At 34.2% G+C, this 14,109-nt stretch overlaps 2 protein-coding genes across 3 annotated transcripts in view; both read right to left on the bottom strand.

The window, feature by feature from the left end:
* Window positions 1-1,572: 1,572 nt before the first annotated feature.
* On the bottom strand, window positions 1,573-6,421 carry LOC311067368 (V-set and immunoglobulin domain-containing protein 8-like). Its single transcript, XM_084089185.1, has 6 exons — window positions 6,307-6,421; window positions 5,014-5,340; window positions 4,616-4,936; window positions 3,548-3,742; window positions 3,081-3,128; window positions 1,573-2,042 (listed from the first exon to the last, which is right to left on the bottom strand). Exons 1-6 carry the CDS (start codon window positions 6,377-6,379, stop codon window positions 1,999-2,001), a joined length of 1,008 nt encoding a protein of 335 aa, XP_083945311.1. The 5' UTR covers window positions 6,380-6,421; the 3' UTR covers window positions 1,573-1,998.
* A 1,833-nt stretch (window positions 6,422-8,254) lies between these two features.
* Window positions 8,255-14,109, bottom strand: part of LOC311067365 (cingulin-like) — a 36,684-nt gene continuing 30,829 nt past the window's right edge. For both annotated transcript variants that reach the window (XM_084089179.1, XM_084089178.1), the window contains one exon: window positions 8,255-10,053. In XM_084089179.1, coding sequence (XP_083945305.1) covers window positions 9,909-10,053 — 145 coding nt within the window. In that variant the 3' untranslated portion in view covers window positions 8,255-9,908. The remainder of the gene's footprint in view (window positions 10,054-14,109) is intronic.

Genomic DNA, 14,109 nt, shown 5'->3' with positions numbered 1-14,109 from the left:
GACGATTCCCCTGGTGTAAACGCAGGAGACAAACTGCTGGGTTCATAGTAGACTGTCTAGCTTTCTGTAGGTAGAGTCCACTGAAGGTCAGGTTGATAAAACGTAGTGCAATTTATTGATGTGAAAACAGATACAAATGTAGACGTAGAAAACTAAACTTGTAACATGACTCGACTTGAAAAGTAACCATAAACGTAGACTTCAGCATAAACATGAGCATTAACATGAACTTGTCCTAGACATGGACTCACCAAACAGCAGTTTATTTATGTGTGTGTGTTTGTGTGTGTGTGTGTTTATATGTATGTATGCACATTTATATTCTGACATATTTCTTGCACTTATTTGGAAATGACTGCTATTTCTTTTTTATTCTAGTTAGATATTAAATGTATTTCATTGGCTTTGTAATTTGCTCAATGACAATAAAGTTGAATTGTATTGAATATAACAGTAGGTATAATACTACAAGTAACTTCAGTCATGATTGAACACAATTCTTTAAGTAGAAGTCTGTTAAATTGTTTATTGCAATAAAAACAATAGAAGTAGGGGCTGAAAAAAGAATAAAGGTCAACAAAACAGTTTGGTGTATTGGGTGTAAATGCTGCAGATTCTTTTAACAGTCTATGGCTATAAATTTAACTGACAATTGAAGTTGTATTAATTTTTTTTATTTGTTAAAATTATATGTGGATAGTAATGGAGTGATAATAATAATAATAATAGAAATGCATTGAGATTTAAAAGATGTTTTGCAGTGCCTAGTTGTGGAAAAAGTTGTGGTCTTTGCATTGCCTTCCTTGTTATACTATATAACATAAAGAAAGCGTGGAAGAACTTTTTTAACGAAGTACCAGATCACGTCAGTAAGACACTGTTTGTTTGTTCACTTAATTTTACTGAAGATTAATTTTTAAACAAGACACAGTTCAACGCACGCTTTTCAGAGATACTGAAGATAAAAGATGCTGTGCTGACTATATTGGATCCGACAGCAATAGTGTCACTATTGCCTTGTCTGTTACAGATCATTTAATATGTACTCACTTTACTTTCACTTTACTGAAAAATTATTAAAGATGAATATAAGAATGACAGTATGACAAACAATGGTACATTCACTCATCAATTGTTTAAATAAAATACTGCAAGTTATCCTTTGTCCACTGTGGTAACTCCAAGTACCACATGGCTGAATTCCACCGGTTGCCATTTATCAACATCAGATGTTTTCAAAGCATTTCCACATTTGTAATGGCGGGGATGTATAATATTATTTTAATATGCAAAACCGTTACCCAATCATAACAGTGGGTGTTTACTTCCAAGTCTTGAAAGCGGCACCCTTATCAAAATGTGATCAAAAGAGTGTTTCAAAAACTGAATAGACAGCCTATTAGTTCTAGGATGTTTTCAATGAAAACTTCTTGCTAACATTATAAGTAGACCTCAAAGAACATCATAGAATACAAAAAAATGCATTTATAATTGATAAAGTATTCAAAAAGTTCAGTTATATTAAATCATATTATAAAACATTACACTGAGAGTATTACCCAAAACATTTGTGTATAACTGACTCTCCCCCTTTAATATAATTTGTGACAGATGACTAAATGAGGACTTTCTCAAAGACTTACTAAAAAAAATAACTCCAGAAAAAAGCACATTAAAACACAGTAATTCATTTAAATCATCATACATCTCATCTGGTTTGCATGCAGAAGCTTCTGTTTGTTTACACCAACTGTTGGAAGATAAAGTTAAAAAATTCATTTGGCCAAAAAAAAAAAGAAAAAAAGTAAATGTATTCTTTGAATCATGTGCATATTTGCAGATGTGTGCATACTGCATTTATATGTGTGGCCATGTTATGAAGTGAGTTAATAAAAGTTTAACAAAAATATGGCAGTGCAAGCAACATAGAATATATTGTGAAGTGGTTTACAAAATTATGTCAGTCATCATGTGTTGCAATAGTTGCAAGGTCATGATTCATGTGTTAAATTCAACTAAAGAATTGAATGGGGCATCAAACCCTGCAAGAGAAAGACTTTTGTTAAAACACTTGGTCAAGTACATTTGTTGTATATACAGGTGCTGGTCATAAAATTAGAATATCATCAAAAAGTTGATTTATTTCAAGAATTCAACTTAACAGTTGAAACTAATATATTATATAGACTCATTACATGCATGCAAAGTGAGATATTTCAAGCCTTTATTTGTTATAATTTTGATGATTATGGCTTACAGCTTATGAAACCCACGAAATCAAAATCCCAGAAAATTAGAATATTACATGAAATCACACAGTAATTACACAGTAATACTATGGTCATTGAACCAGGTTTTGGTTCTTTTGGCAGTGTGGGCAGGTGCAAATCCTGCTGGAAAATGAAGGAAGCATGAAGTGCTCTGAAAATGTCCTGGTAGACGGCTGCGTTGACTCTGGATTTAATAAAGCACAGTGGACCAAAGTCCTCTTTTCTGATGAGAGCAAATTTTGCATCTCATTTGGAAACCAAGGTCCCAGAGTCTGGAGGAAGAATGGAGAGGCACACAATCCAAGATGCTTGAAGTCCAGTGTGAAGTTTCCACAGTCTGTGTTGGTTTGGGGAGCCATGTCATCGGCTGGTGTTGGTCCACTGTGCTGTCCACTCAACGCAGCCGTCTACCAGGACATTTTCAGAGCACTTCATGCTTCCTTCAGCAGATAAGCTTTATGGAGATGCTGACTTCATTTTCCAGCAGGATTTGCACCTGCCCACACTGCCAAAAGAACCAAAACCTGGTTCAATGACCATGGTATTACTGTTTAATTACTGTGTGATTTCATGTAATGTTCTAATTTTCTGGGATTTTGATTTCGTGGGTTTCATAAGCTGTAAGCCATAATCATCAAAATTATAACAAATAAAGGCTTGAAATATCTCACTTGGCATGTAATGAGTCTATATAATATATTAGTTTCACCTGTTAAGTTGAATTCTTGAAATAAATCAACTTTTTGATGATATTCTAATTTTATGACCAGCACCTGTATTTTGTAAGGACTTGCCATAAATATCACTTACCTCCTGAAATTTCAGAATAAGATACGGAAGACCAGCAGTCCAACTCAACTACAAGATACAAAAGTACGTACTTTACCATGTGATCAACTTCTATCATCATGATTTGGCATAAAAGTTACAATAAAGTCTTTCTTTTCAACATGAGGGCTCTCATCACCAAAATTAATTTCAACACACTCAGAAGAACATTCAAATCCTAAATACATTTACATAGGTTGCTTTCCCTTTCTGGCAGTAACAGCAAATCTTACAATTGCAATAAGAACATTACTGAATTCACTCATTTGAAAGAATTTAGCAGCAAAATAAACAAATGTAAGTTCAGTGTAGCAGATCTAGGTTTCTGATTGGATTGGACCACAGTACTGTATGTTTAGGATCTCTTCTTTCCAATAAGCTAGTATGACATGCTGTTAAAGAACAATTCAACAGTGTTCAACTTTTCAGGATACCAGTTGTGGACTTACTTTGGCTTTTTATATTGCTCCTTCGTTTTTTTAAATAAAGAATCACACAGACAATCGGTGATATGAGGACACACAGAGACACTATTGTGACCATCACTACTGCTATCAGATTAGTTGTCACTTCTGAACTCGCATCAATGTTGCCTTCAGTCTGGACAACAGAACTGTCAGCTGAGGTTGAAACATCTGTGATCTCTAGAGAAAAGATATACTTAAATCAGTCAGTTTGATTAGGTTATTTTTTTATCACACACATATAAGTGCTTGTTTTACTTGTGGCTAACAGTGTTGTGGAAAGTGTTTCCAATGTTGCAGTTGAATAAAACTTCTCTTCACCTATAATCAAAGTACAAAAATGATTTCTACAGTATGAAAAGTATCACATTTTAGAACATATTTAGACAATAATATAAATGTTAAGCCACATTTTCCAGCTAATTTAAAACATTAACTTTGCACAAGCTTGTTTAAACATGCACACATTCACAATTATTACAGTATATTACTAAAGAGAAACTGTGAACTCATGCTGTAATCTGTCAGGTGCAGATACAGAGAAATGGTGCGGAATCAGATGTAGGCTTTTTGTTCTTTTTTTAAACACACACGCACAGAGGAACCATAACCACTCAATTGGGGAAAAGAAACGCAGGCAACAGCAGACAAAAAAAAGGGTAACTTTTTTTTCTCCACCCTGACCGACAGAAACCAAATAAACTGGACTGGAAAACAAAACACATGGCACACGTAACCAAACAGAGCTGTGTGCTCACACAGACATAAAACAAGATAGACGGGGTGTCAGGATCCTGTCAACAGTTTCAGGAAAAAACTAGAACAGAAGTGACAGAACCCTGACAATAATCACCACAACAAGACTTAATTTTAATCTAAACCTCAGAATATTTATACAGAGTATTTTACCAACCTATTTATTTCCATTATCAAGACAAAATATTTTTGACTAACCCAAAACCCAACTCACATCTAATAGCACAACTTAAATGAAAATCTTTTAATGTAATCAATGTCTGTCAAAGGGTTAGAAATATTGCATTGAAAACACACCTTTCATCACCAGCTTCACCTCATAGCAGGTTTTTTCACTCACTCTGCACTGATACCATGATCCATCAGTGTTTACTGCATCCCTTATAAGCAGAGATCCATTCCCTAGTATTATCGCTCTCTCATACAGAGGTTTCGGGTCTCTCTCTGTGCTGTTTGAGGGCTTGTGTGGAGGGCGATATTGGTCTATTTCTGTTAATTGATGACCATGAAAGATTTTCCAAGTTACTTGATCAGTTCTGTATTGTAGAGGATGTTCAGAGCATGGCAGCAACACTGAAGAGTCTGGAGTCGCATGGACAGAATCCAAAGTTTTACACTCTGAAACCAGAGAAACATATTTATTACAACAGGTTTCCTGGGGATTATTAGCTTGTTTCAGAAATTAGCATTCTCACCTTTGACCCTCAGGTTAAAAAGGGTTGCATTAAGGCAGTCCCAATCTTTGTAGACTTCACATTCATAACAACCTTGATCAGATAAACTGATGTCTTTCAGGTAAAGTGTAACATTTCCAGCATAATTTCTCACAGACCATCTCTGATGCTCTAATGGAGAGTTGTCTGAATACTTTAGGATGTCTTTTACCGGGTCGGTTCTGCGTAGATTCACTGTCAGAGACTCCAGCGGGTGGGTTGTGGTTAGGCAAGAAATAGACATATTGTCACCCTGAACATAGTTTATGTTCAACCGATGGACCTGCTCGCAGGGTCTCTTTGTCACCACTGAAAGGAAATAAAGAGCAAAACAAGACATACTGAGAGAGCCGAGACATGGAAACCACAGCGTTTATAGAAATAAACAGCATTTACTTCTTACCAAGTGGTTCTACCTCTAAATGTATTAATACATTTTACGAAATGAGAAAGAAAATCCACAACCCGATGAACTACTGTCAGTATTTTCTGAAATTATTCTTTTGAATGTCAGTGTATGTGGTCAGACCTTTTGGCACCCCTAAATATGATCAAAATATGGCTGTAAAAATAAATCTGCATTGTTTATCCTTTTGATCTTTCCTTAAAAAAATATGCAACAACTAACCTTTCATTGAAGTAAAAGAATAGAAAGTGGGGGTTAAATCACAATGCTTTTCTTCTTGCTTTCAAATAGGAAATGGTTAAATATATTTATATAAATATAAATATAAATATAAATTTAAATACAAATATATATATATATATATATATATATATATATATATATATATATATATAGACATACATATAGATGTACACACACACCCACACACACACACACACACATATATATATATATATATATATATATATATATATATACACACATACATACATACATATATAGACATATATATATATATATATATATATATATACATATATAGACATACATATACATATACACACACACACACACACACACACACACACATATATATATATATATATATATATATATATATATATATATATATATATATATATATATATATATACATATATATATATAAGCAATTTCCAAATTAAATTGCTTTTGAAACAATGTCCACTGTGAAAAGTGCTATAAAACACACTTGGCTTGACACTGATCATATGTATGTCATACCGCCACATTTACACAACCAAAGTGCATTGATATTTTATGCATTGATGCGTATATCTAGTTTGTATGTTGGATAAAGGAATTTGATTTGATTTAATGGCACTTACCTTTGCATTCTAATAAAGCTGCCATAAGAACAATTAGAATTTGGAAATATGACGGCTGAAAACTCCCCATCATACACAGATGCTCACTGCAAGACAGCTGAACTCTATATGAGCAAAGGCCACATCACTTCACTTTAGCAGAGTTGTTTTCAGTTACTCTAAATGTAATGCGGAAGAAAGAGACCAGATCATGGGCGTAGCTTGTTGGGGGGCCTGCCCACCCCTCCTAGCGACTGAGAGATTTGACTAAATATTTTTAATTAATAATATTTTCAACTCAAAAGTAAATATGCAAATAATTAAGTAATTTTAATACATTTTAAATTGTTTAAATCAAAAAAATGAATAAATCAAAAAATTTTCCCCTTTGCGGTCAATATGCACCCTCAATGCGCACTTTTGCTGAGCCTGCACTAATGCGAACTTCGCAGCTGACTACTTCCTGACTGTCAAAGCGGCGTTGCGCCCCGAAATTTCGGACTCGTAGGAAGACCACGAGTGTTTAGGGTGCCATTTGGGACAGGGCCTGACATTGTCACGAAACACTGACACAGAGTCATAGAACATGGATACATACCTTTTTGGATGCATAACAAATGATTTTCAAGAAATTGAATGGGTAGCAATACTGAAGGTTGTAGCTGGGGAAGAGTAGAGGTGGACTGCATTATAGAGAAACACGTAGCTGTCTACTCCTGTGGCCAGTTGCATAAACTGTTAAGACTAGTCTTACAAGTTAGTCATCCAATTTTATTCTTTAAGACTGTTAATAACTTTTTAAAGTCAGTAACATAAAAACGTAGATTGGTCTAAATTGACACCGAACAGTAAGACTGATTACCCCTAACTAACTTCTAGTTGATCATACTAGTTCTTAAGACAGTCTTAACATAATGGCTATGTTTATGCAACTGGCCCCTGGTCTGTGGTCTTTCTCAGAACACTCAGGTGGAAATACTGATAGGTGAGGTTTTTAGGACCTTGTATGCTCCCTTCAGTAGGCTGCTCTCTAAGAGCCTCTGAGATAATATTGCAGAGGCACTAGCAATGGATCCCGGACAATAGCCAAGGCTATGTTGTTTATCCCCCTTACAGCTCTGCTCTGGGTTTTAGGATGAGGCCTGTCCCAAAGACCTGTGCATACTGGCTAGTAGGGGATAGTACCACTATGCAACTTTTTGCACAAGTCACATGCACCCTTGGGGTTGACTCCACCTAGTCCCATAGAGTCACTTAGTGCTATGCCCACTTTGTGCATATTCAGTGCTTAGTGATGCAGGCATTCTTTTGAAAGGGAACATCTCAGGTTGCATATGCAACCAGGTTCTCTGAGAAGTGGAACAGGTCACTGCATCTCGCTGCCATGCCTCATGGTTGCCTGCACGTCTCCTTCAGACAAAACTCAGGCTCCTTTTTAATATTCACGGGTGCATGTGGCTGTATGGACTACTATCCGCCATTGAACATTGGTGTGTGTGTCCACATGCCTCAGACACCAGTCATGCTGATGGCCCTCCCCATAGCATCATCACCAAGACGCAGCGCCAAGAAGACCAGTAGCAGTATTACTACTTGGATACAATATAATTTTGCAACGTGGAGGTAACTATATACACTACAAACCATTGTTTATGTTTATGATTATGATAACATGATAACTAATACCAGTTTGCAATACAAAGCAAAACAATAGACATTTTTTTGTGCAGGTAAAATAAATGGAAATGGATGACACTGAAAGCCAGCCAAATTCAATTTGCAAATGGCCCTGCACTCTCTTACATTAAAAATAAGGTGGATAAGGACAAAGACATTTTGAAAATCCAGTATCTGACGCTCAATTGTAACATACATCTATGACATGCATTAGCACGTACAAAATACAAGTACAACTGAGCACAGAGCACACCAATAACATTTTTTCAAAAAATACAATGGAGAGGAAATATTAAAGTACTGAATTTATTTTTGATAGAAAAGATTTTGCTTCCAGAAAAATACAAACCTTCGATTTGATCAGTGCTTGATGCAAATTCTATTACAAATATATGCAAAATACATGTACATAAAAATTATTATTAGATATACAAGGCATTGTAGTGGTTTTCCATTCATGTGAATCAGACGTGGTGCACATAGATAAAGTACAGTAGATATAGATGAGAAAAGGCAGCTTGGTATCAAGAAATAAAAATAAAGATAATGCCCACTACAGGATTATAGGACAACTACTGTATGAACGGTAGGAAATATCAGCTATTCATTTACTTTAAATAAATCTGAGTCAATATTATACACTGAACTGAAGTTAACAACAGTATATCATGTGCTGGTAAACAAAGAACAAACAAAATTAATAAATGTCATTGTTCCGTTATGCCTGATGGAAAAACATGAACACTGATCTTGTTTTTTTTTTTTGCCTGTCAATTAAAAATTAACAATTTTGGTGAAAATAATAAAAATGGCTGTGCTTTAGTGGTTGTATAAAATAAGTTTACAGTACAATTGCTTTAAAAAAGGCTCTGCTTATATATTGCTAAATGACATTTGCACTTGAAGCTCATTCAAGTTCATTGTTTGTATAGAAATGTTTGTAAATGGAAGAGCTGAAATGTAAATATCTTTATTGATTTATATTGTTGTTATAAATTGTATTTTGGCATCAGTGATGCATCTGTGTAGTGCTGATTCACTCGTACCTATAGAACTTATTTGCCTTTTTCATTCTGTAAACGAAGAAAGAATAAGTATATTATAAAGAGCTAGAGTCTAAGCAGAGAATAACATTACACTTTTTTTTTTTGCTATACTACACTGTTAATGACAAACATTTACTTTTTATGCATATTTCTTTCATTCACATGACTACCCTGTGCTAACTGGCATTTTTGGAAAAATGTTCACTGATGTGTTCCTTTCCCGTCTACTAATACCCTGATATCTCCCATCAGTCTCTCTTAACATACACCTAATGAAATCATCAGTTCTCATGATTGGTCTCTGGGCCCTTAAAACAAAATTTAATCATGTTTCCTTCCATCTATATGTATTCATTCACTTTATACAAAATTAAGATTCTTGTTTCTTCTATTTATCCCTAATAATAATAAAACATAATGTCTCACATTGTCTTATATTCTTAATTCAGTTTCTAAATGGCTTAAACTCTGAAATGATCTCGTCTAAAATACCTTTTTTACACGAAACTTAAAGGGATCATTAAAGCTTTTCTTTCAAAACGGTCTCTAAGGTGGACCTGAGGTCTAGATGAATAAAGCCATGACTGAAATCTATTAGACTCACTTACAGATAAAATGTCAGGTGTCTCAAAATGTGTGAAAAGATGTTGTCCAGTTTTATGGACAGAAAAAAATGTAACCCCAGATTGTACAAAATGATTTATAATTGGGGTTGATGTGGCGCAGCAGTGAATGCTTAAGGGTGGAAACCATAAGACTGGAGTTTCAGTATCTATAATTTATTTTAGAGCAGGACTGAAGTTACTCTGTGTCCATGGAGCGCCAATCCTTTTTATTGTATGTACTGTATCAACAGGCAGCTCCCATTCACGCCCCATTCCACAGATTCCTCTCTCGGCTTCAGCAGGAACTGGTCTGTAAATTGCTCTCGGTGAGGATGGAGGTTATGCTGGAATGATCATACACTCCATCATCATCATCATCATCCTCAGAGCTGAGCACTGAAGACTCCAGAGCTGACTGCCGGGCCTGCTGGATCTTCCTCCTGAGGATGAAATAAGGCAATTTTACAGTAGTGTCCTATGCAGGCACGTGCACACATAGACATCAAAGGGGGCTTAAGCACCTGCCCTTTTTATTCCTGGAGAGAAAGTGCCCTTTTTTCTAGGGTGTTTTTTTTATTATTTTTGAAAAATAATATATATTTCTCTTTGCGCACAGCTTCCCTGTCAAACAAATATATTTATTGAAGAATAGTATATCTAAATATCAGGTCAGGAGTTCTGAAGCGCTCCCTCTCCCTCTCCCGATTGTTAAACCCGATTGTATTGCTTCCGGCCTTCCGCTAAAGAAAATAGTACGCTCCGTCTCTACGGTTAGAATCCTGTGAGTCCATAGCAACGCTCTGTTGTTCATGGCAACGGTCTCTTATACTCCGCACAGCGGTCTGTCATCAAGAAATAACAGACCGCATTCTACATTGGAATTCAACCAAGCCATGTAATAAAATAAGTTAATAAAATAAGCATATATCACCACCAGGTGATATGCTTTAGTTATTTTGTTTATCCGGGACATTCTACCAGAAACGTACATTATCTGTCCTTGAATTGTTACAGTGAATAAAAAAGTATTTTATCCAAAAATTTCTAAAACTGGCTCATAGTTGATTTCTGTGAGTTGTTCTGTAAAGGAATATGACATTCATTAGGTTCTCAGATATTTTTTTCTTTATTAAAAACACTTTTGAAAATTACAAATCCTGTCAATGTCCTTGTCCCCAGCCAAATTGGAGCTACAGCTTTCATAGTTTTGTTATGCTACAAACTGTTATTTATAAAAAAAAACTCATCAATAACAAGTTTAAGCTGTTATCATTCACATCAACTGATCAAAAACATGAAATTATATATACATTCTACAAATAAATTCTATTTTACAACTGTCCCCATGTTTTGGTCAGTCCTGTCACGTTTACATAAAACTCTACATAAAATGTGTGAAATACGCCTTTAAGGTTATCACTCAGAGGAAGTGACATCATTTGACCCAGGTGAAGCTTACATTGATTAAGGCTGAATTCTGTCATTGAATTGTATGATTTTAAGCTTGTTTTTGTATATTTTTTTTAGGAAGACGAGCTAAAGGGTCAGGCCCTGTCACGGTAAAACATTCCAGAAAATAATGAAAATGTTTTAAATCCAAAACATGTCTAAAAAGGTTATTGAAATTCCTTGCTTGCATGTTAACAGTTTTTATGCTAGCATGCTAGCAGGCTGAGTAATGGCAGTTTAAAATGGCCAACCGTCAGGCCCTGTCACATTCCCGTGTGACACGGCCTTACAAATTAATGTTATTGTTCTTTTTTATTACATTTATTGCATATTTTATGTATTTAACGCATGCAATAGTAAAATGAAGTCCAAGGTGCTTGATTTTTATACAACTGTGGCCATGGAAGTGATTTAAACACCTGAATTCAATTATTTGGAGGGCTGTCCCAATACTTTTGGCAATATTATGTATGTCCTTGGCTGAATTTAACCATAGTCTAATATTACATTAACATTATAATTATAATAATAATTTAAAAAAGAAATGCCAATCAAAACTTAAATAAAGAACACAAAACATAACTTTTTCTGCATCATCAAAATCCATAAAGTCAGTCCTGTCACAGTACCGTCAGTCCTGTCACGCCATGGTCAGTCCTGTCACACAGGAAATATGACAAAAGTGTACTATTTGAGGAAATATTAATTAATTAATCTCTTTAACTGTGTAGATGAAGGTGGGGGTATATATCCACTACTATGTTTTTATAAAAATATCCTATGTAAAGGTAGTTATTTTACAGCTATATGAGTGCCTGGTGGGTATTCTGTGATTTTGTGTACTACAGTTGACCGAAAAGTTACTTATATTTCTTAAATTAATTATAAAACCATGTTAGATACAATCAGGGACATGTGATCAATAAGAAAATGCTATTTGTATCAAAGAAATTCATTAGGAAACCATTCTGACATATACAAATTTGTCTGTGACAGGGCCTGACATTTTAGGGGTGAAATGCGTATAAAAATGTATTTTATTTAATCATAAAAACATGCTGAGATGGCATGATATGTGTTTCTCATAGTTTAACATGTCCTCCATATGTCTCAACGTTCAGATTTAAGAAAATTATATTTTTTCCCCCAAGATTTTTTTTTCTGGAAATGTACGTTTCTGGTAGAATGTCCCATCCTATTTACCTGCATTGCCCTGTCAATTAGATGAAAATGTGCGCATTTTAACTAGTTGACGCCTAATTTGCATACAGAACGTCCCCAGTAATGACTTACATCAAGAGTCTTTCCCCCTGAAATTTAGAAATCTAAATTGGTGAATTTAGAAGAAATCTACAGATGCAAACAGATGGAGGATACACTCTAAAGAACGTAGTAAATCTGAGTAACTGCATCTGGTACATTAATAAATAAAACTGAGTAGAAATAAGTTAACATTAAACTTTAAAAATAACATTTATAAATTAACTTTTTATTTATGACTAATTTAACTTTTTTTATTTCCTCTAAACCTTTATAAAATAGTATTCCATACAACCACAAATACATACGTGACATTGGCTTTTATTGAATTTTTACTCAATTATTTTGGTAAGTTTAATTTTAAAGTGTTATGTATTCTGATAACACCAAAATAATTAAAACAATGTAGTGCCTTGTGCAAAAATAAACAAATTATTAGTAAAACACGCCCCTCTGCTTGATGCAGTTATTTAGGTTATTCTAAATATGAAGAGTTCAGATGAAAAAGCCTCTAAGTGCCATCTGAAATTTCCTTCTATAATGATCATTTTTATCAAGCTTGTATGTTTATGTTCACTTATTTCACATTGCTGGCAATGAAAATTACCTATTAATTGTCATTTAAGTTAAATTACTGAACTTAAATATACGAGCTTGAAAAAAAAGAGCTAATTTTAGAAGAAAATTTCAGATGGCACTTAGAGGCTTTTGCATCTGAACTCTTCAAATATACTTGAAACTAGTAGCATAGAAAATGTTTTCAAAACATGCACATTGTGAAATGGTTTGCTTTGCTGCTCTATAAACCTAGTGAATACTAAGGCGACCATGGTTTCTGTGTGAACTGATTATTTTGTAGACATCTTTTGAAAATGAACAATTGCGTGAGTTTGAGGAAGATAAAATTAATTAACTTTTTAAATTAATTTTTTAAAAAGGAAGTCAGAGTTGCGTTAATATATATACTTTTTTGTTTAAAAAAAGAAAAAAAATACGTAATTATGAGAAGTGCCCTTTATTTCACTTGAGCCCCTGCCCCTCAAAATGTCTGTGCACGTCCCTGGTCCTATGGTATAACATACTGTAAACGTATTGGTTACACTTTATTTTAAAGGTGTCATTGTTACAGTGTAATTATATATTTAAGTACTGAGTAATATTAAGCAACTACATGTACTTACTATAGGGTTAGGCTAGGATTAGGATTTGGTTGAGGGTTAGTTTCACGTAATTACGCATAATTTATTGTTATTACAATGGTAAGTACATGTAACATATGTAACAAGGACACTGTAAAATAAAGTCTTACCCATTTTTTATTATACATACTTTTAGTTTTTATTTTTAGGTTTAAATATTTATTTTTTAGATTATTATTATTTACTATTATTTATAACAGTGATTATCATACAGAGGTCCAGGGCCCACTAGGGTGCCTCAGCAAACTTCCAAGCAGACCACAGAATGAAAAGTATTTAAATTTATATACATGATTATTAATTTAATTAATATGTGACCCCGGATCACAAAACCAGTCTTATGTCACACGGGTATATTTGTGGCAATAGCCAACAAAACATTGTATGGGTCAAAATTATCGATTTTTCTTTTATGCCATTTTTATATATAAAAATGTATTTTTGTGAGTGCATGCAGCACAATCGTGAACATAAATGAACAACTTTAAAGGCGATTTTTTTTCGATTTTTCTGCACCCTCAGATTCCAGATTTTCAAATAGTTGTATCTCGGCCAAATATTGTCCTATCCTAACAAACCATACATCAA

The sequence above is a fragment of the Abramis brama genome, assembly GCF_963993115.1.
Source record: "Abramis brama genome assembly, chromosome: 17".
Classification (NCBI taxonomy): Eukaryota; Metazoa; Chordata; class Actinopteri; order Cypriniformes; family Leuciscidae; genus Abramis; species Abramis brama.
The sequence above is the reverse complement of the archived record's forward strand: the minus strand, read 5'-3'. Positions and strand labels throughout refer to the sequence as shown.